This window comes from Triticum urartu, chromosome 5A, assembly GCF_056163025.1.
Source record: "Triticum urartu cultivar PI428250 chromosome 5A, HENAU_Tu73, whole genome shotgun sequence".
Taxonomy (NCBI): Eukaryota; Viridiplantae; Streptophyta; class Magnoliopsida; order Poales; family Poaceae; genus Triticum; species Triticum urartu.
This window is the reverse complement of record NC_141877.1, coordinates 131,305,679-131,326,663: the sequence shown is the minus strand read 5'-3', so window position 1 is coordinate 131,326,663 and position 20,985 is coordinate 131,305,679. Positions and strand designations below refer to the sequence as shown.

General features: G+C 52.2%; 4 protein-coding genes across 4 annotated transcripts; 1 reads left to right on the top strand and 3 right to left on the bottom strand.

The window, feature by feature from the left end:
- Positions 1-981: 981 nt before the first annotated feature.
- LOC125508155 (cellulose synthase-like protein D4) lies at positions 982-5,429 on the bottom strand. The gene is made up of 3 exons (XM_048672760.2): positions 4,139-5,429; positions 3,213-4,041; positions 982-3,097 (listed from the first exon to the last, which is right to left on the bottom strand). Exons 1-3 carry the CDS (start codon positions 5,134-5,136, stop codon positions 1,301-1,303), a joined length of 3,624 nt encoding a protein of 1,207 aa, XP_048528717.1. The 5' UTR covers positions 5,137-5,429; the 3' UTR covers positions 982-1,300.
- A 1,804-nt stretch (positions 5,430-7,233) lies between these two features.
- Positions 7,234-7,953, top strand: LOC147970571 (uncharacterized). Its single transcript, XM_087522671.1, has 2 exons — positions 7,234-7,449; positions 7,528-7,953. Exons 1-2 carry the CDS (start codon positions 7,234-7,236, stop codon positions 7,900-7,902), a joined length of 591 nt encoding a protein of 196 aa, XP_087378797.1. The 3' UTR covers positions 7,903-7,953.
- A 311-nt stretch (positions 7,954-8,264) lies between these two features.
- Positions 8,265-9,484, bottom strand: LOC147970570 (uncharacterized). Its single transcript, XM_087523494.1, has 3 exons — positions 9,368-9,484; positions 8,775-9,293; positions 8,265-8,651 (listed from the first exon to the last, which is right to left on the bottom strand). Exons 1-3 carry the CDS (start codon positions 9,482-9,484, stop codon positions 8,265-8,267), a joined length of 1,023 nt encoding a protein of 340 aa, XP_087379620.1.
- Positions 9,485-11,220: 1,736 nt separating this feature from the next.
- Positions 11,221-13,625, bottom strand: LOC147970569 (uncharacterized). The gene is made up of 2 exons (XM_087522670.1): positions 11,905-13,625; positions 11,221-11,673 (listed from the first exon to the last, which is right to left on the bottom strand). The coding sequence occupies exons 1-2, from the start codon at positions 13,585-13,587 to the stop codon at positions 11,221-11,223; spliced, it is 2,136 nt and encodes a 711-aa protein (XP_087378796.1). The 5' UTR covers positions 13,588-13,625.
- Positions 13,626-20,985: the final 7,360 nt, after the last annotated feature.

Below are 20,985 nucleotides of genomic sequence, written 5' to 3'. Positions count from 1 at the left end.
CTTGGGCTCCTGGTAATGTAATTTTTTTTGCTTGGTTGCTGCACCGCAACAGACCGTGGGCTTTCACCCTAAAGATCATGTTAAAACAAGCTCCAAACAACGCCTTGAACAAGGTAACGATGAAGAGAACGTCGTCATTGTCTGATATGACCAACTAGGGCCAGGCCTAGGGTTTCTCCTCGGAGCTCGAGACCAGATACTTCAAAAGCACCATCAAATCAAGTACGCATGTGTTGTCACCTCCACTTTTCGTGAACCAAGCATATGCACGGTCATAACATGAGATTCCATGCAAGTTGACGACCATGCTCGCAAAAGCAGGCAAAATCGAGTTGCGACAAGAGTTGTACGCCATTCACGGGGAGAAAGGTCACCGATACGACCAAAATCCCACATTCAGGACACTCTGGCAGTCTCGCACCATCCTCCTAGGTCCTAGGTGGCGGATCCGGCTTGCCTGCTCCCTTTTCATGCTCCTATCCGTGCTCCCACTTCATCCTACGGTTGTCTTTTTTCTTCTTTTCTTTCGAATCTAATCATCTCCTTCCCCCTCCCCCCTGATTTTAAGGGGGTGGGACCGGGTCTTATTTTGTTCCAATTAAATCAAGCCACGTACGTGGGAGCACAGATGGGCACACGCCGGGGGAGCAGGCAAGTCTCGTCCCTAGGTGGCAGCTCTGTATTAGACAACAACATCACAGCATGGCAGACTGGTCAACATAGTAAATTGTTCGTGTGAAAGTTGCTTCAAGCATTAATAAAAGATAAATATTCAAGCAATTTGGTTTTGTGACACCTTCTGAGTTTTTTATACACCGCAGTGTGCCAAATTCAGGCAAGACATTGTTTGTATACACCGCAGGGTGTCAAATTCATAAGTGAACAAAGTTGCTCACATCCGCTCTGCGTGAATATGGTCATATCCTGATTGGCTTGGCCAAAGTTGTTCACAATGGCTCTGAATCACTCTGAGAATTCACAAGTGACCAAAGTTGTTCACAATGGCTCTGAATCACCGGAAATGTGACAAGAGTATTATGGTTCAACAATACCTGAACTCCAAGTATTTCTAGCTCACTGACACAGATGAATAACAATGTCATGACACTGACAGTACACCCCCAATCACAGTATACAGTTACAATAGTTAGAACAACATGTCTTAATATCTTGATAAATCAGCAGTTGAGCTCAGCTGCCTAGGAATCCACCATCAAACAGCTACTAACAATAACTGAACTCCATGAAGCAAGTGCTCCTTCATGCGAGCTTCTTCAGATGAACTTGGTAACTGCCACCACTACGGGAAGCTGAAGCCGCCGATGCCCGGCCTGGCACCGGCAGGCGGGCTGATGTAGACCCAGAGCAGCGACACGATCATGCAGATGAGGCCGGACCAGACGAAGACGATGGTGGGCACGCGGCCGCGGCGCCCCAGGAGCCCCTTGGCGAAGGGGTAGAGGTGGCACAGCACCCAGAAGCTGAAGAAGGCGCCGCCCAGCAGCTTGCTCCACTGCGGGAACTCGCTGTACAGCGTCCTCGCCGTCCCCACCGCCAGCGCCACCGCGTTCAGCATCATGATGGTCACGGGGGGCACCATCAGGAAGCTCCACCGCACCTCGTACAGCTCCGCGAACGTGTCCTCCTCGCCGTCGTCCGCGCCGCCGGGCTTGGACGTGAGCGTGAAGGAGATGTCCACGCCGGCGATCACCTTGAGGAGGCCCTGCAGCACTGCCGCCGGGTGCGCGCTGGTGCCCCCGATCACCCAGAACTGCTCGTTGCGCCACCACTCGTGCAGCGTGATCCCGGACCACTTGATCTCCAGCAGCGCCAGCAGGCACAGCGTGATGGTGATGATGAGCAGGAAGACGAGGAACGTGGCGCTCAGGTGCTGCACGATGAACTTGCCGGTGAAGAGGGAGACGGCGGGGAGCACGCAGTAGACGATGAGGAACATGGAGGTGAACGGGTACATGCCCACGTTGAAGTAGGCCACGCGCTGCAGCAGCTTCATCCGCCGGGTGGCGAACAATGCGTTGTTGCGGGAGAAGAAGATCTCCACGGACCCCGTCGCCCACCGGAGCACCTGGTGGAGCCGGTCGGTGAGGTTGATGGGCGCGGTGCCTCGGAACGCGTCGCGGCGGGTCACGCAGTACACCGACCGCCAGCCGCGGTTGTGCATCCGGTACCCGGTCACCACGTCCTCCGTCACCGACCCGTAGATCCACCCGATGCGCCGCCCCCACTCTGTCTTCTCCTCGTAGAAGCACGAGATCACGCTGATGGCCTCGCCGACGGTGGCCGCGTCGAGCGGCTCGCGGGGCACGGCGAGAGCACCGGCTGGACGGCCCTGGTGCACCCCCGGCATGTCCTGCAGGAGCCTCCCCTGGTACTCTGCCACGGGGATCGACGACACGAACGTGGCCGAGCTGCCGAACCGCTTCGGCATCAGCGCCGATGACTCGATGTCGCCGAGCTGGTTGTGGTCGTCGTCCTCGATCGGCGGCAGCATAGACTCGTGCTCGCTCTCCCTGTCCGTCTTCTTCCCCATGGTGGGCTTCCTCAGGAACAGCTTGATCTTCTTCCTCCCGAGCCAGCCGTGGTGCTCGGTGGCGCGCGGCGGGCTGAACCCATACAGAGCGGTGCGGCGGAAGATGCAGCCCGTGCCGACGTACATGGGGCCCTGCAGCCCGTCCATGGCGCGCATGGCGACGTCGAAGAAGACGAGGTTGTGGTTGGCGTACCGGTCGTTGGGGTCGATGCCCTCGAACCGCTGCGGGAACTGCACGTAGCAGACGCGGTCGCCGCCGCGGTCGAGCATGTAGCACATCCCTTCGCGGAGCGCCGCCGAGTTGTGCACGTAGTGGTCGCAGTCCAGGTTGAGGATGAAGGGCCCGTTCGACATGATGGCGCTCGTCCTGACCAGCGCGTTCATGGCGCCGGCCTTCTTGTTGTGGTCGTACCCGGGCCTCTTCTCGCGCGAAACGTACACCAGCATCGGCAGCCGGATGTCCACGCCCGTCGTGTCGATCAGCGCACCGGACTCTGCCGGCTCACCGCCAAGGACTGGCTCCGACGTCGGTGGCGCAAGCATTGCCTGCGCGTTCATCAATTAATTGGAGAAGATACATGAGCATTTCGAATCGATTGAACAAGCATTTTGAAAGGATTTGTGTCAGCTGCAACAAGTATGGATTTGATCGATAAATCACCTGAATGATGCCAGCGTGGTCGCCGCGCGCGTGATCCGTCGCACCGGTGAGCCAAGTGCCGGGCCACTGGGAGCCGTCAGACATCCATGTCGCCTTCACTGCCCCAGTCTCTGCCAACGGAGCTGCTCCCAGCGCACCACCGGCAGCCACGGCCTCCTCTTGCAGGCGCCTTCTTGCTCGCAGCTCCTCGCCGGCATTGTACGCGTCGGAGCGCCGGCGGATGGCCTCCGTCAGCGAGTTGACCCGCACCTTGAACTCGTCGTACTCCCGCTTCACCTTCCTCCTCTCGCGGACGAAGTCCAGCCGCACCTTGTTCTTGAGGAAATCCCGCTTCTGGCCGAAGTATGACTCCGGGCAGCGCGGCTCGACGCCGTGCTTCCGGCAGAACGGCACCCACGTGCGCGCGAAGCTGGCGGTCTCGGCGAGCGCTTCGAAGGTGAGGAGCGCGCCGCCGTCGTCGGAGAGGTAGCAGGCGAGCTTCTCGACCGGGTAGTCGGCGGCGAGGATGGAGAGGATGGTGTTTGCGGTGACAAGCGGCGGCTCCTTCTCCGGGTCAGCGGTGGAGACGAAAACGTCGATGCCGGGGAGGTCGGAGCGGCCCTTGGGGTTGCGGGCGGTGGGCAACTCGAAGCGGTCGGCGAGGACGTCGAGGTCGCAGGAGCGGTTGACGGGGCAGAGCTTGGGGAGGCTGTCGAGCAGCCATGAGAAGGCGAACCACACCTCGCACGTCACCGACAGCGCCCACAGCCACATGGCGTCCGGATTGGGGTGCCGGATGCGCCACGCCAGGAAGAACCCCAGCGCCACCAGCCGGATCGCGATCAGCATCCTGCACAGAGCAGAGGAAGAAGCGACAAGTTAAGCAGCTGCAAGCGTGCGAGTGCGAGGGAGCCAAAATCAATTGTTTTTACAGGAAGAATTGGTACCTGTATGGGCTGAGGATGGCCTGAGAGACGCTGGTCTTCCTCGTCAGTGGCCGGCGGCAGCGGGCACCGAAGTTGGGCGGCTCCTCGATGCCGACGAATCCGGTGGTGGCTCCAGCGGTGCTGCCGCCGCCGTGCTCGTTCTTGGGCCATAGGGCGTTGCCGTACCCGTAGGTGCCCTTGGTCTCGAAGAGCCACCGGGCGTGGTCGAAGTCGGCCGGCTTGCCGCCGCCGTTGCCGTTGCAGCTGGGCATGGGCATCTTGATGGAGTGAACCATGGAGAAGCGCTTGGACACGGATGTCATGGGCATCTGGTCCCTCTCCTCCGACGAGGAGATGGCGTCGTCGTCGTCCTCGTCGACGGAGTCGTCGGTGTCGCTGCCCGCGGAGTACGCCTCCTTGCAGCCCGGGCAGTTGCCGGTGGCCGCGACGCAGTCCATGTAGCACTCCTCGCAGATCATGAAGCCGCAGTCACAGGGCGGGTGGCCGCCGCGGCCGGCGTTGAGGAACGCCGGCATGTCGCAGCCGCGCATCTTGCAGGACATGTTGACGGAGGCGGCCGGCCGGGCGCCGTCGGCGGAGTTGCTGAGCACGTGGGCGCGCGTGGCGCAGTTGAGGCCGCCGGTGAAGATGGTGCCGGAGACGTAGCTCCTCTGCGGCAGCACCTCCCCCTCCTCCTCGGCCGCGGGCGCGTCCGTGGACGCGGACGCCGTGTTCCTGTCCGGCGTGGGCGGGATGTGCACGGTGTAGTGCACGAACTCGGCGCTCGCGTCGGCGCCGTCCCTCGACGCGTACCGGCTCCCCCCGCTCCGGCGCACCGGCGAGACCTGCAGCGTGGCGGTGGAGGAGCCGATGGAGTGCCTGGGCACGGGGCTGGTGAGCCCGGACCCCCTCCTCACGACCCCATCCCCGGGGCTCCCGCCGCCAGCACCATTCCCTCTCTTCGGCGACACGGTCACCGTCACCGGCGAGCTCGCCGGCAACGACAGCCGCCGCGACATCCCTCCACCGAATCACCTCCGCCTCCTCCAAATCAGCTCAAAATGCCAAACGATCAAAGAAGCAGGAAGCCCAGCTCAAGAACCAGCAGCAAGCAGGGCGCTGAGCAGCTCAAGCCGATTCCTCGCGCTCAAAGAAAGGGGAAAGAAGGGTGGTCGAAATTATAGCGAGATCTCAGAATCTGAAGGTGGGGCGGTGGAGAGGAAGGATTGAGCAATCGATTGGGGCCTCGGGGACCGGGAGGAGGATCTGAGCGATGGCAGAGGTGGTCGCCGGCGGGGCGTTATTTATTCCCCTCGATTCCGTCTCCGGTTTCGAAAACGGCGAGCCCAACGGTCGGGTCGGGGTGTGAGTCGGCTCTGACGTGCGAGCGCTTCGAGTGGGGCAACGGTCGGTGGGAGCCAGCCGTGGGATGCCGGATCGGACGGCTGAGGTTTGATTCGGCTGGGCGGGGCGAGAGCATGAGGAGGGGACGGAAAGGGAGGTAGCCGTTTGGCCGGGAGTGAACCACGTGGGCCATGGGAGAGGGACCTGCCACCGGCTTCCTGGGGTTGATCTCGTGATTGGGTTTTCCATTTCTTTCCTTCGACGGTGGTAAAGATTTTGGAATTTTTTTCTTTGTCTTATCCAGCTTAGTAACTTTTTTTATTACCTGAGATGAGATGGGATCCATTGGTGCAAGTTTCACTCTCGTTTTCTTCAATGTACCATCATTGATCTGCCGGGGTAGTACATGTCACATGTGCATGCTGCCCATAATTTACGATCGTTGTGTGTTAGAGGGTGCTTACACAGACTGAGACGAACTACAACCCCGCGCCCCAAACTGACCGAGCCGACGACACCACCCACTCAAAGCCCGGTCACAAAATCATGATACAGTTTGATCTCTTCAAATCGATCGCAGTCGTCTAAATTGACCGGCACCCCTCAAACCAAGCCTAAATTCAAAATGGGTATGTGGAGGCACGCACATACTCAGACACGTCTATCGTGTCGGATCGGTTCACCCTAACCAATCTTGACCTCGCATTTATCCCAATCCAGACGAACCCTAGACCGGAGTCAAAGCTCATTGTCCACTTCATTTCTCTTCGTCTCCTCCTCTCTCCATCTCGTTCCCTTACAATCCATGGTGGGCGGCAGCGGCAGCACAACGTCCGGTGATGGATCCGGCACCAACGACGATTGGGAGTCGCTGATGCAAAACATGGAGCCGGACCAGGTGGAGAAGCTCGCCCTCCACCTTGTGTTGTGCCAATCACGGCTGGACCAGAGTGCCATCGGAAGCTCTTACGCCGTGACATCTCCCGTTGTCTGACACTGTAGTACAGAGGATGGGATTTTTTGTCCAAAAGGACCCCCTGCCGAACGCTATTGACAAAAAAGACTACCTACGGATAAAATTGTCAAAAAAGACCCCCTCTCTAGTGGCGGCAAGCGTGGCAGGTGACACGTGTCACCTGCCGCCACACCACGAGGCGGCGGGCCCTGCCGCCACCGCAGGAGGCGGCCGCGCGGTGCACAACGGGTTCTTGCACAGTGCAGTAGCTGGGACGGAACGGGCCAGGAACGGTGGGCCCGGCCGCCACTAGGTGAGGCGGCGAGCTCTGCCGCTGTCGCTCCCCATCCGACAGCCTCAGTTGCGCGCTGGCCGAGGCGTGGGCCAGGCCGCCATCGGAGGAGGCGGCATCTTTCTTCACGCCCGACGCATTTTCCTGTTGCAGATGGCGCTGATTCCCGTGTGCAACAGCGACGCTGACGGCGGTGATTCCCACGAGCGGGAAAATGCACGCTGATGCTTCTTTCGCCCAAGAATCAGTCCTGCTTTAGCTTCTTTTGCCTCAGCGGATAGGACCGCACTGTGAGAATCGCTCTGGCTATTGCTTGAGCGGATGCGACGGCATCAGTCACTCGCTGCGGGAATCCAATACTGCGGGAAGCTGTTGTGCCGACACTACAGGGATCCTAAAATTTACCGCTTAATTTTCTCGCCATTATTTATCGTCTGGGCTTATAAAAGGAGACACCGAGGCTCTCATCCAGCCATCCTTGAAATCGCCACTGCGCAAAGTGTGTAACACATTTTTTCAGTCGGTATGAGTTTGCCTTGCTCGGATCAAAGCATTAGGCCGAGGAAAATGAAGAATGCAAGTTTGCCTCCGGGGGTGGCAGTCCTGCGGTGTTGGTGTGGCGATCTTTGCAAGGTGAAGGAGGTTACGGATTTTTCAGATTGGTTGGGCATAAAGTTTTTCATGTGCGCCAATTATGAGGAAGATCCACCCATAGCTATTTCAGAGTACGACAAGCCTCCGGTATGCTTTAACCATCACAAATAGATATTGTTGGTATTTTGATAGATTCTTTAATAACATTCTGGTTTTTCGTTGTAGTCTCCTCCGCCTCTGTGCATGTACTATCGTTGGATTGACACGGAGATGCCGGCTTGGGCAGTGACCGAGATTCGTGAAAGAAGTCGCCGTGCGTGGAATAGTTTCTATGCGGAAGAGCGACGCGAGAAGGCGGAAGCTGAGGAGAAAGCAGAGCAAGAGAGAGAGTTAAAAGAATACTATGTGGAGCAACACCGGTTTTTTCAGGATTTAGGAAAGAAAAACAGGGAAGAGGCTCGTCGCATGGAGGAGCAGGAACGACAGCGAAAGGAGGCTCGTGAGGCGGAGAGGCAGAGAAAGAAAGAAAGGGCTCGTCAGGCCAAGGCAGCAGAAGAAGGTGGCGATGGAAAAGGAAAATATCCACGTTGGACTCAGTAGATTCCTGTGGTAGTATTTTAAATTTCGCAATCATTTGTATCTTTATTTCTGCAGTTTAATGTAGCTTCATTTCAGTAGTTAAATGTAGCTTTATTGAAATTCTACGATGTATCTTATTTTCAGTTGTACCTTGTCGTGTTGTATCTTATTTTCAGTTGTACCTTGTCGTGATGAAAAAAATATATAGTTTTAGAATAAAGTAGTGGCATTTTCTTTCCCTCCACTAATTATCGAACATCGTGCAACAACTATAAAATAAAATTAAGATAGAACATAATGCCTTACAATAAGAGAGTACAAACTAATAATGCAAGTACATCTGAATTAAACGGTACAATGGGTCGCGCACGTGCATAGATGAATCACCCTACTTTACGACGACCACCTGGCCTTTCCTTACGACCGGAAGGCGACAAGCGATTACGTGGCCGGGTCACACGAAGACCGCGGCCGTACTCCAATTTGGCTTCATGTGTCTGCGAGTCCTGTGTAGGTGGTGGAGTCGCGAATCCTTGTTGCGAACCTGAAGCGTAATTGTAGGCGTATGGTTGTGACTCCGCGGGGATAAAAGATGGGCCAATAACGTCCCCTCCGAAAAACTCTGTAACTAATGATGTAACCGGGTCGCCAAGATCATGTGATGTTCCCCGGAGGCCTGTGTTGACGCCATGATCATGTGATGCTCCCCGGAGGCCTGTGTTGACGCCGCATTGGGTGTTCTCATCGCCCCAATTAACATCAGGTGTGTCCTGCACATAGAAACATTTTAAACAAACTGTTAGAGGATAATATATGATATCATTGTAAATGCATTGAAATGTAAACATGACTACCTAAGCATATCCCTCTCCTATACTGTCTGGCCATTGTACGTGGTGCTGGTTTAAAGCTGGTACACGAGTCTCCTCGGGCATGGGGATCCCTCGCGTGGAGAGATACGGCTGAGATCCCTCACCTTGGGTGTATGCATCATATCCTGTGTACGCATATGGGTTAGGGGAAAGAAACTGCTCAGGCATCGAATCCAAGCCCGTGCCATGCCCCTGAGATGTCTGCCCCTGACGTAGCTGCATCGAAGAAGAGCGATGCAGTGGCAGAGATGAGTCATGTCGTGGCAATGTCGTTCTAGTACTCGGACCCTCCCCCCATTGCTCATGGCTCGTACGCGCCTCGCTCGGTCTGGACGACTGCGCCGCACTCAGTCTGGACGACTGCGCCGCACTCGGTCTGGCTGACCTCGCTACCGGCATGTATGCTCCAGTGACAACGTCGTCGCCTCTACCGCATCTGAACTTGAATTGTTGCAAAAGTTTCTGGAATGTCTTGCGATATGGGCCCTGGGCCGGCATGCTATCCGTAGCCATCTGCCCTACTTCGTTGACATTTTCAAGCTGAACAATATTTGGATGTTATTTAGTTCAAATGATTATGAAATGATGGACCTAAAAAAGTTACAAGTGATTACCATCTGGTCACGATAGTAAGCTGTATGCAGCTCAACATGTCTCCGCGCCTGCTCCTCTTGTGTGAGATGTGTTGGTATATTAGCTGGCTGACTGGCCAGGCTAGCACGTGTGTTCATGCAGTACCACTACTTGTACGCTTGATTTGTACTTCCATCGTACGGTCTACAAAATTAAATAATTACATAAACCGTTGTGATGAAAGCAAAGCATCTTCACGCATCGTATGATCATCGTAAAAAAATAATGTACATAAAATATACCTAAGTTGATGCACTATATCTGCTAGCGCTTTATTTTCCCACTTGTGTACCCATTCAATGTTCTCTTCCCTCCAATCGTATAAACTCCAACCCCTGCCCATATTGGTTAGCCTGCAAATTATGTAACAAAGTGTGAGTTTAGTAAATTAAAAATGACACTAACTATTTAGGGATGTCACATCTTACTTATGTGTTTCCTCGTCGATACGTCTGGGAAAAGGTGGTGGAATTTCTTGATAGAGACCGAACTGTCTCATTACACGCTCTGGGTTGTAAGGCTCAACACACCACAGAAACAATAAGTTGCAGCGAGTCAGCCAGAATGCACTATCGGTCAACATGCCTGGTGTGAAGTGTCGAGCATCAAAGACCATTTTTAGCTGGTCCTAAGTCCACGGGTTCCATGTGACTTCTGCCTCATCAAGTATCTCAAACTGCTGGTGGTACATAGGGTAACAATTTTTCGCAATATCTGGAGACCAACGTTTCCGTGCCTTTGTCCACCTGGTGGCCATAGTTGCGCAAGCACCCTCGCTAAAGTCGTATGGGTATATGGGTTGTACTATACAAGGTCATCCTATAGGGAGGTATTCCCAGGACCACAACTGTAGAAACTCATAGGCGACACAAAGTAATAGAGCTTTTTGTGCGAAAGAGGTTTTTTGCGTGGCATCACACAATCCTCTGTATGTATGAGATAGCATGGCAGAACCGAAGCTGTATTTTGGCTGCTCGGGTAAAGGTTCATCTACCATATTCTCTGCAATGTAGATGAGACCAGGGACAACAACGTCCCCATGTGAATTTGGAAATAGATTCCCGAGGAGCCACAACAAATACGCAAACAGATGTCTTTTTCTCGTCTCCTCATTGGCGAAGCTAGAAAAATTAAGAAAGTTATCACGAAGCCAGACGAGTGGGATGCCCCGAGGGTTACCAGAACATTGTGATTCTGGCATTTCCATCCCAAGACGGGCTGCTATATCTAATGCCCAAGATGGAGACACTCGTGGAGAGACTACCGGCTCACCTCTAATTGGTAGAGCAGTGATCATAGAAACATCTTTTAGTGTAGGTGTAAGCTCCCCAAAATGAAAGTGAAAGGTGTGGGTTTCAGGTCTCCACCGGTCAACGAGGGATGTCAAAAGGGATGGGTCCGAACGTACTTGGTAGTTGCATGATGTGAGCCTAGCAAAACCTTGTAGTCCATAAGCGTCAAGGTGAACAAGGAATTGATTGTGTATTGGCCATGTTTTCTTTATGGTTCGAAGTCTGAAAGGCCGATAATCATGCTTACTATTTGGTTTCAAAAATAGGTGGCAACGGTGGCCGGCGTCATGGGGCCCCTGCAAAAGCACTGGCACTTCACCCATAACCTGCACACAAACATACAAATATAAATTACGAGGAAGACAGAAATATAAATGCAAATCAAAATTAACTTAAAAAATACAAAGAGATACGATTTACATTAATTATCTAAAGTTAACATCAGGAGTACAATAATACAAAGAGAATCAATTTAAATTTAATATAAGTACACATAACGGGTAGAAATATAAATAGACATGGCGAGTACATATATATCAACATCATGCGTTGTTGTTGGCTCGATACGGGCAGTCTTTGCGTGAATGTCCAGGACACCTGCAAACGCGGCATCGCCTTAGTTCTCCCATCTGGCTATGGTCCATGTCATTGCGATGATGCCTAGACTGACGTCGTCCCTTTGTGGTTCTCATCAAGTCGGTGTTCGGAACCCATTTCGGCCCATCTGGCCACAACATTTTGTAGTTCATATCAATGCCCCAAGCCCAGAACTCACCGTTCCAAGTGTTGTACAGATTGTACATGTTGAAGTACGACGATATGTATTGCTCGACGCTGATTTTTTGAACAGCAGCCGCCCGGAGCACATGACTACAAGGGTAGCCCTCAAGCTTGGGCTTGTTACAAGTGCACTCACAGGAGGTTGAGCCAAGGGTGACATCTTGCTTTTTTGATCCTCTGTGGTGACCCTTAACGTACTTGGCTCGCACATTGACCTCCCAGTTATTCCTAAGTGCGTCCACTTTCCTGCAGCCATGACTTTGGGACTTCTTTGCTTTCTCGTCCAGATGTCTTTGCATCTTTTCGGACCATGGCTTGTTCAATTCAACTTGTGCTTTGGCGACGGTGACCCTGTCTGCAAAGTATGACAGGGTCCGGTTCCAAGTTTCTTCAATTAGGGCTGTGATAGGCAGTGCTCGCACCCCTTTAAGAACACCATTGTACACCTTTGACATGTTGCTGGTCATTATTCCATACCGAGCCACGGTGTCATGAGCCTGCGCCCACTTCTCCAAATGAGGGCAATTCTCGGTGATCCACTGGCTCAAATTTATGGCCGTCCTACGACCCCTCTGGTCTTCTCTCTGCGGCAAGGCCGCGCGGTCGATCTCACCATTGATACCTGCCCATATCGCATTCATTTTGGCTTCAGTTTTTTGCATGCACATCCTCTTGAATAACTTGAACCAATCCTTGTTTTTGAATTTGGAGTAAAAGTTTGCTGCCAAATGCCTCATGCACCACCTTCCCTCTAGATCGGGCCAGCCCCACTCTTCTTCCGATGCCTTAATTATTTCAAGAGCGCTTAATAATCCAGTGTTGCGATCAGAAATGATGCAAACACCTTTACGCTCTTTCACGACACCAATCTTCACGCAGCTCAGGAACCACAACCAGCTATCTTTGTTCTCGCTCTCGACCAATGCATATGCAATAGGAAGAAGCTGATTATTTGCATCCGCTGCAATCGCCACCAATAGTGTGCCCTTGTACTTTCCAGTGAGAAAGGTACCATCAACAGATAATACCGGGCGGCAGTGCCTGAAGGCTTGTATAGTCTGGGCGAATGCCCAGAATAAGCGGTCCAGGATTAGCTCACCCGGGTTCATTGGGTTTGGACGTTCTCTCCGCCAAACTTGAGTCCCCCTATTAGCACTTGCTATTTGATGAAGCATTCTAGGGGCATAAGAATATGCCTCCTCATAGGTACCATATAAGTTCTTGAATATATTTTCCTTCGCACGCCTAGCCTTGTTGTAGCTAACAGGGAATCCAATTAGATCCTCTGCATCTTTTTGCAGAGCCCTAACACTAATGTTGAGACTTCCCTGCACAATTGTTTCCATCGTCTGTGCCACAAATTTTGCTGTCACATTGCAGTGATCTGAAAGAGTCCCAGTTTGCTCACAGGTATGCTCCACTATTTTTGTGATATGCCATGACTGACATACCCCAGGCTTCAGTCTAGCGAGAACTCTTCTGCGGCAACCTTTCGCGGTGTGGATGCATATGACCTTCAACTCCTTTTTATCAGACTGCTTCACTCTATGCTGACGGTGGATGCCGATTGCATAGCTACCCATTGCCTGGTAAGCAGACTTCTTATCTGGGAAAACTTGCCCAACCTCCAGGCTTCCCGCTCCTAGGCCAGAAGCAGAGTGAAATTCGTTGGTGATGCTCATATCCTGTAAAAACCCAGGTTGCAGTGCCGCCGCGACTGCCCTTTGAGGAGGAATATCTTCTTCTCCGCTTGACTTCGAAGACGCAGAAGAATGATCATCATCATCTAGCGCCTCCGGTAATCCCTCCACGTGTTCGCTCATGTCAACTGCCGCCGACCAATATCCTGTGTCATACACAGGCTGGCCGCCCGTCGGTTCCGATGGGCCGATGCTAGGGGCTGATGTGATGGCTAACTCGACCTCACCACCCCTGCTACTGCATCCAGCAACATCAGTGACTGAAATGAACTCCACATACACCATCGGCTGACCATACATTGAGTTATTGGGATTGCTTGCAAACCTCATGTACGACCCCCACGACCGATCACCTGTGACAGGCCGCAAACCCCAACGGGCAACTGTCCCATCATTTCCTCCGTCAACGACGAAGGCCTCCATTGTCATTTTTTTTCCTGCATCACTGGGCCAAACATCGCTCGGATGCACCTTCTAACAGCTGCGTAACCCACGTTGACCATGTCTCTCACCACAACTGTAGTCGACTCGCACAAGGACACATCCACCCCGAATGGACCGTCGCGTAAGACGTTCCCATAGTACACTACTAAATTTTCCATAGTACCTAACCAACATACATGTTTACATTTCAAATAATTAGTAACTGAATATTTAGTAACGATGACAACATTTACATATCTTACGACTAAAATAATAACCGTATTTTCGTTATAATTATTCAGTTTGTTTTTAGAATCATTTGCTTAGACTTTAAGGGGTTGTTTGGTTAACGGGTATTTAAACATCTATTTTTCTCAAACTTGTCTACGAGCGTAACAAACTTAAACTCTGTTTGCTTTTCTCTAACTACCCCAAAAATATCCTAAAATAGTTCTCGTAACATGCAAAAACATAGCTTCTGGAGAAACGACTATTAGTAAAATATGGTTTTCTACATAATTTTCTTACAGCAGGTTATGGCAAAACTGAGGGTAAGTACTCGCTATCCAAACAACCACTAAACATAATATTACGATAATAACATTTTAATATCATATGAGTAAAATATCTAATTTCTTCCGGCATGATATAATGTTTTTCATATCATACGATAAAATTCATTTATTTACAAATAATAATATTTGCAGCGGCATGACAGTACATCAATATAAAAAATATTAACAAAATTACGGCGTCATTTTATACCTTAGGTTCAATATGGATGTGCTTGCAAATGCAATTAAGCGTCCAAATAGTTCGAATAAATATCCGTCACCAGTAATATATGAACGGAGTCAACCTATTATCACATGAACATCAATATTAAACACGGATTTTTCTTTCTGCTATCAAAAGTATGAAAATAGCACTTGCATGTATGTGGTCATCATCTCAAAAGGGATAGCGAAGATGATAACACAATTTCTTCAATCACGTCATCTCCTCCTTGTTTGCTACTAAGATGAATTATTTTACCTAATTACATATATCATTAAGTACATTACCACCTAATCTTAACATATAAAATTTAGATTATTGTGACATAACAAAGTAGACCTACGGTTTCCTAACCATAGACTTATTAATAAACATACCACATGAAATAGCATACCACATGTAATGAACATATAATTTTTTTTCTTAATTACCGTATTAAGAGCTTCTCGCATGTCAATACAAATGTACGCAACTAACATTGATACAACATCTTCAACCTACTCTTATCAAAAAAATAGTTTAAATGTTGTATCCGTCGTTTGAATTTTTTCCTAACCTCTAAGCACTAACATCACATAGCTAATGATGAGCTAAATGACTAACTAATTACCACCGTGCATCACAAAAAAATCTATGTATTGCAAAGCTCATACCTTGATCTCCCCCTTCGTACTTCACTTAGCACGGCAAATCCTACTCCAGAAACTCAAAATGACTTCTCCAAGTGCTGAAATAATGCCTAAAACAACATAGAGTACACACTTAGGAACTAATCAAACAGAACAAAAACATCATGCATGCAAACAAAACCAACAAAAATGGATAGATCTTACCTTAATCTATCTTTTCTTCAACTTCACCATCTTCAAAAACCAACTCTAAATCGGCCAAAATCACGAGTGAAAGTGGCTACCAAGTATTTCCTTCTGTGTATTCTTGTAGACTTAGACAGAGCAGAGAGGCAGTGAAGGCAATGAGAGATATTCGAGAGAGTGTATGCGCACCCGCGGTTGTGCGTATATAAAGAGGAGGAGCATTATATTGTCGGCAGAACGAGGTACACTCACCCACCGCAGCCTCGGATTCTAGCATCGCGGTGTCTCATCACACACAGCAACTACACCGCTCTCGGGTGTCGGCAAGAAGCGGAAATCACGCAGGCAGGCTGCGGGAATCAGATTCCAATTTACAAAGCATCTGCGGAAATCACGCGCTGCAGCAGGCCGTCGAAATTAGCGCCGTCAGGTCGCTGTCATAGAAATCAGCGCCGTCAAGGGCTGTCGGGCCGCATGCGCGCTGCCGCCTCACCCGGTGGCGACCGGGCCCGCGCCTCGCATTCCGTGAAGATGCTGCTGTCGGCCTGGGCGCGGCATGGGCAGCAGCGGCCGCCTCAGTCAGTGGCGGCGTGGCCCACCTGGCCTCGCCCGTTACGTCGCACTATGCCGAATCCGTTGTGCACCGCGCGGCCGCCTCCTGCGGTGGCGGCAGGGCCCGCCGCCTCCTGGCGTGGCGGCAGGTGCCACGTGTCGCCTGCCGCGCCTGCCGCCACTAGTGTGGGGGTCCTTTTTGACAATTTTATCTGCAGATAGTCCTTTTTGACAATAGCGTTTGGCAGGGGGTCCTTTTGGACAAAAAATCCAGAGGACGGTGCTGGAGCGTCGTGTCCGCACAGCTCCGCACCCCTCTCTGCCTTCTCTACCTTCTTCGGACAAAGTCTCCGGACATCGCTGGGTCCTCGTGTCGGCGCTGGCATCAGCGAGGACGCGGATTCCCGAATCCGAGGCGCGAGCGACAGGCGATGGCTGCCGCCGGGCTTGCGGGCACGCCTGCGGATCCGAAGGACCAGCTCCTCGCGACAGTCCTCCGTTGCTCCCCCACATCTCCGTAGACCAACGTGCGGCGGCTCCCCTGCAAAAATGCCAAAGCCCTCTGGCTCGCCGTCGAATAGTTGGAGCGCGAGGATATGGCAGATGCGACAGCCAAAGCGACAGTCGCCCGACTGGCGAAGGCACATGAATAATGTTCCACCGTTCAAAATTTTGCGTTGATAATCGTTCTGATGGTTTACTAGTGATTAGTCTTCCAACCTACGTGGTGGCTACTGTAATGGACAACTGAAAAAAATTATTATTAATTAATATGTTAGGTGTTTAAAAAAGAGTAAGTGAAAAAATTGTTATCTAACCACTTTAGAATTTGTTTAATCATAGAATCCATAAATTCTAGCCGATGGATTGAGACATTGAGGGTTTCAGTAAGAGCATCTTCAACATATCGCCCAAAAACTTCCCCTACAACTGGCTATAGGCGCTCTACCAACAAATTTATTGGCAATCACAGGTGTACTACCATAGCAGGTCATTAATAAACTCACCTCAGATATACTCTCGAGGTGTCGGGTCAACATGCCGGTGAGCCAAATTATTATTATTATTATTTTCTTTCCTCTCTCCGCTCCACATTCTCTCTCATGGCAGGGTGGTGGCGTTAGAGTGGCGATGCAGGCAATTGGGCCGTAGGGAGGCACGTTAGTGATACCGATGATCCAACCGACGAGCGTGCCAGCGGTGACCGTGGTAGGCAGGCGCTAGCGGCAACGACAGTTGGCATGGGGCTGTGGAGGGGAGGCATGGGCTGACAGTCGGGGCGGCGACAAAGGCGACGGCGGGATGGACGATGGTGGCAGTGCGGCAGGTGATGGTGGCAGCATGGTGGGATTCGACGGTGGCTCGATGCCATGGCGATTATAGGGTGGGTAGCGACTCTTCCATAGGGTGACTTGAGGTGTTTTTTTCGAGCAACCGGCAGGAGCTCTGCCTTTTCATTAAGAAGAACAGAATTGACCAATTTATAAGAAAACCTGGCCGAAAACCGATACATCTGCGATACACGCACACGCCAGCCCCGAGGCTGCGCACCACTCGAGTCGATGACACTGTCACCCAAGTGACCAGAGACGATACCCTACAACAGAACACTAGGCTCCGGAGCCGCCGCTCCAACATCCACACTGGCCCCGAGGCCGCGCACCAGTCTAGTAGATGGCTCCGCCGCCCTAGAGGCCAAAGCCAACACCCTACGCACACGAGATCTCCGGTGCCGCCGCACCGATTGCCACTCCGGCCCCGAGGCCGTGAACCACCTAGTCGATGACCATGTCGCCCTGGCGACCAAAGCCAACCACCACACATAGGAGATACCCGGAGCCGCCGCTCCGACTTCCACGCCGGCCCCGAGGCCGCACACTCGCCTAGCCGACGGCGAAGTTGCAAAGCCACAGAGCCACCGTCAACAGATGAATGACCGGACCTCCAAAGGCGTCATCCCCCAAGAGGGAAGCGACGAGGAACGCCGCCGACATCCACTTCGGCCAAGGCCGAAGTTTGGGTTTTCACCCGAAGAGCCCGTGGCTAAGATGACGAGGGAGGTGAAGGGGCTCCACGACGCCGTCTCCAACAAGGGAACGACGTCCTAGGACGCCGTTAACGCCGGCATCGACCGAGGTCGAGCTAGGCTTTCACCCGGAGCTCAGCAAACCCACCTTCACCACAGCCAATCACCACCGACGGCGGCCAAGCACTCTACACCGCTCGTCACCGCCAACCACCTCTTACACGGCTAGCAAAACCACCACGGCACCACGCGCCGTCATGGCAGCCCCGCACCCACCGCCAAGAGCGCCGCCGCCGTGCCGCCATCCTCCCTCCTCGCTGCCGCAGCCAACGCGCCACAGCACCGCCCGCAGCCCGCCGAACTCGAGGCTAACCACCACGCACCAGATCTGGGGCAGCCTCGCCCGGATCCGCAGCCCGGACGCCGTCGGGTTTTCTTGTGATCAACAATTTTTTTTTGTGAAAAGGGGATCTGCGGGACCACATATTTTGGTTCAACTCAACCTATACAATTTTCTTAACCAAATATTGGAGAAATAAGATTTACTGGAGCACATTTCTTTTTCAACTCGTCATATACCACATTCTTTTTTTTTGCAAAAGGAGACGTGCTGGAGATGCTCCGAGGCACCGGAAGTGCTGTGTAGTTTTAAAGAAAAAACAAGAGATATGCTTCTCTACCTCAAAAAAAAAAAGATACACTTCTCTCTCTAAAAGGAAAAAAAAATGAGCAAGCAATCATTTACTTTAGCCGCCGATTGGTAGTGCCGGAACTGAATCGCTATTTTCAGAAGCTGGGCCCTGCCGTCGGTATCCCTTGCGAATATGCTCTGAATGTCAACTTCGTTGGCAGGCCGAGTTGACTGTCATTCCAGCCGTTGGAGCGTGTACGCAGAACTCAGCAGTTGAAAACAAAATTGAATTTTTTTTCCGCCAACGGTTCGTATTCGTACGCTTGAGATGGATTTGACAGAGTTTTCCTACACGGCCATCCATGTACTGATGTCTTTATTAGTACCTATGTAAAGCAATATAAGAGTAGTGACCTAAACACTCTTATAAATTTCTTCTCGGAGGGAGCATGTAATATTAATATGTCAACCCTTCGTTGTGTTACATTTGGATCCGGCAACTATTGGACACCTCAAAAATCTTTCAGGCGAACCAACCTGTAGTTGGATAGTTAGAGGGACTGTGGTATCTCAGCCCACCAGGGATTCAAATCCTAGTGCTCACATTTATTTCTGAAATTATTTCAGGATTTCCGGCGATGCGCATTCAGTGGAAAGAGACGTTTCCGTCGACGACGAGGTGCCTATGGTGACTTCGTAAATTTCAAGATGATATACTGGCTCAGTCTTTCAAAGGTGCTCATAGGGGTAGGGTGTGCGTGTGTGCGTTCATAAGAATTGTTAAAATGGAGAGATGGATTTGGTGAAATAGTTGTTCGTTGTATTGCTTCAGCCTCGTGGGCATATATATAGAAGTACATGATCATCTTGGAGTACTTGGTAGAATAATATCCTACGCTATCCTAGTTTTCCTAACAATCACGATACTCAACACCCCCCCGCAGTCATAACGGTAGCGACGCAGATGGTGAGACTGGAGAAGAATCCGAAAATAAGCCGATGGACAACCCCCCCCCCCCCCCCCACAGTCGTGACTGTCGAGCATCGCGGAAGTCGTGGCTGGAGTGGAAACCGATGAGGTTGCTTAAACAAGGCGGTAGCCCTTTGTGCCGTTTGTCGATGTAGCCGAGAGCGTAGGTGGTGTAGCTGTAGTCGAGGTAGCTGTGCGAAGAACGCCGTGGTCGGTGTCGAGTCGGGGGGCCGGTGTTGAGGAGGACGCCGTGGACCAGAAATAAGAGCGGTGGCGGCGGCTAGGTCAGAAGCGCGGCGGCGGTGCTCGAAGTAGGCGAGGAAGAACACGACAGCATGACGAAGACTGGCACGAACGGTGGCGTTCCCGCACCAGGAGGCGGCACGGCGCATACCAGTTGAAGTCGACGCGCGTGGATGGCGGTGGACTGCGGGCCGCAGCATTACGACCCGAAAGAGGAGGGGGGCGCAACAGCGGCGGGCAGGTCGGGGCGACGACGGGAAAGACCTCAGGACGGTTGTAGAGATCGCGTGCCACGCTCGCTACGGCCCGACGGGGCGACGCAACGGCAACGCGAGGGTCGGTGCAGCCTCAGGGACGACCTGAAGCGGACGGCCTCAGTGCGGCGGTTGACCGCGGGTCGCGGCACTACAGCCCGAAAGGGTGATGCAACGGCAGCACGTGATGTGGTGCAACCACGGGAGCAGCCTCAGGGCGACGACGAGGACCACGTGCCGCGGTGCTACGACCCGAAGGGGCAATGCAGCAGCGGCGCGGATGGTGGCGCCATAGGGAAAACCACGAGGCGACGGTGCTGCGGCCCGATGAGACGACGCAGCGACACCCCGTTGCTCGATCAAAAAAGCACGCGTACTTAACAATCTTAAGAAAATATTTATATACGGCAGCTACGCAGATCGGATCGGCCTGTGACGTGCAGATGGTCACATGTGCATGCACAGAAGCATTGCATGGATCATCGTGGTGCGGTGAGCCAGAGTAAATGGCTGGCAACACCAACACATGCCACGTGTAGGCACAACCACACAATACGCCCACGCGGGGAGCGTTAGGCTGGTCATAGTGGGGAGCAACTTAGATTGGTGTCATGTATATGACACTAGTCTAAGTTACTATTTTCATAATGCAAAGTAACATAATAATAGTATCATAAATGACTTCATTTATTAGCTTGTAGACTCATCTTGTCTTAGAAAGCGCTATGTTACAGTAACATATTATGTTACCACCTCTCAATAATTACTCGCCACATAAGCAGAATTTTCTTAAAGTGTGCTATGTTACTAGCTAAGTTACTCCCACTATGACTAGCCTTAGTGCCCGCGGGCCATGCAGCGCGGGACGGCTGGCGTCGGCTAGCAGTGGACACGCGATGAGACACCGATGCGTGAAGTTGGGGCGTCACTGTGCAGGAACCGATCTGGATGTCAAAGTACAAGCGTACAATGGTCGACGGACGGCGGCGGGCGACGCAAACCGATCTTACTTCGGAAAACCAAAAAAAACCGCCGATCAATACGACCGGCGAGAGAGAAAGAGAGAAAATCCGGATCAAAGGATCGGGAAAAAGACTCTCTGGGGCAGCCGGTCACCACGACCGGCGGATGAACCC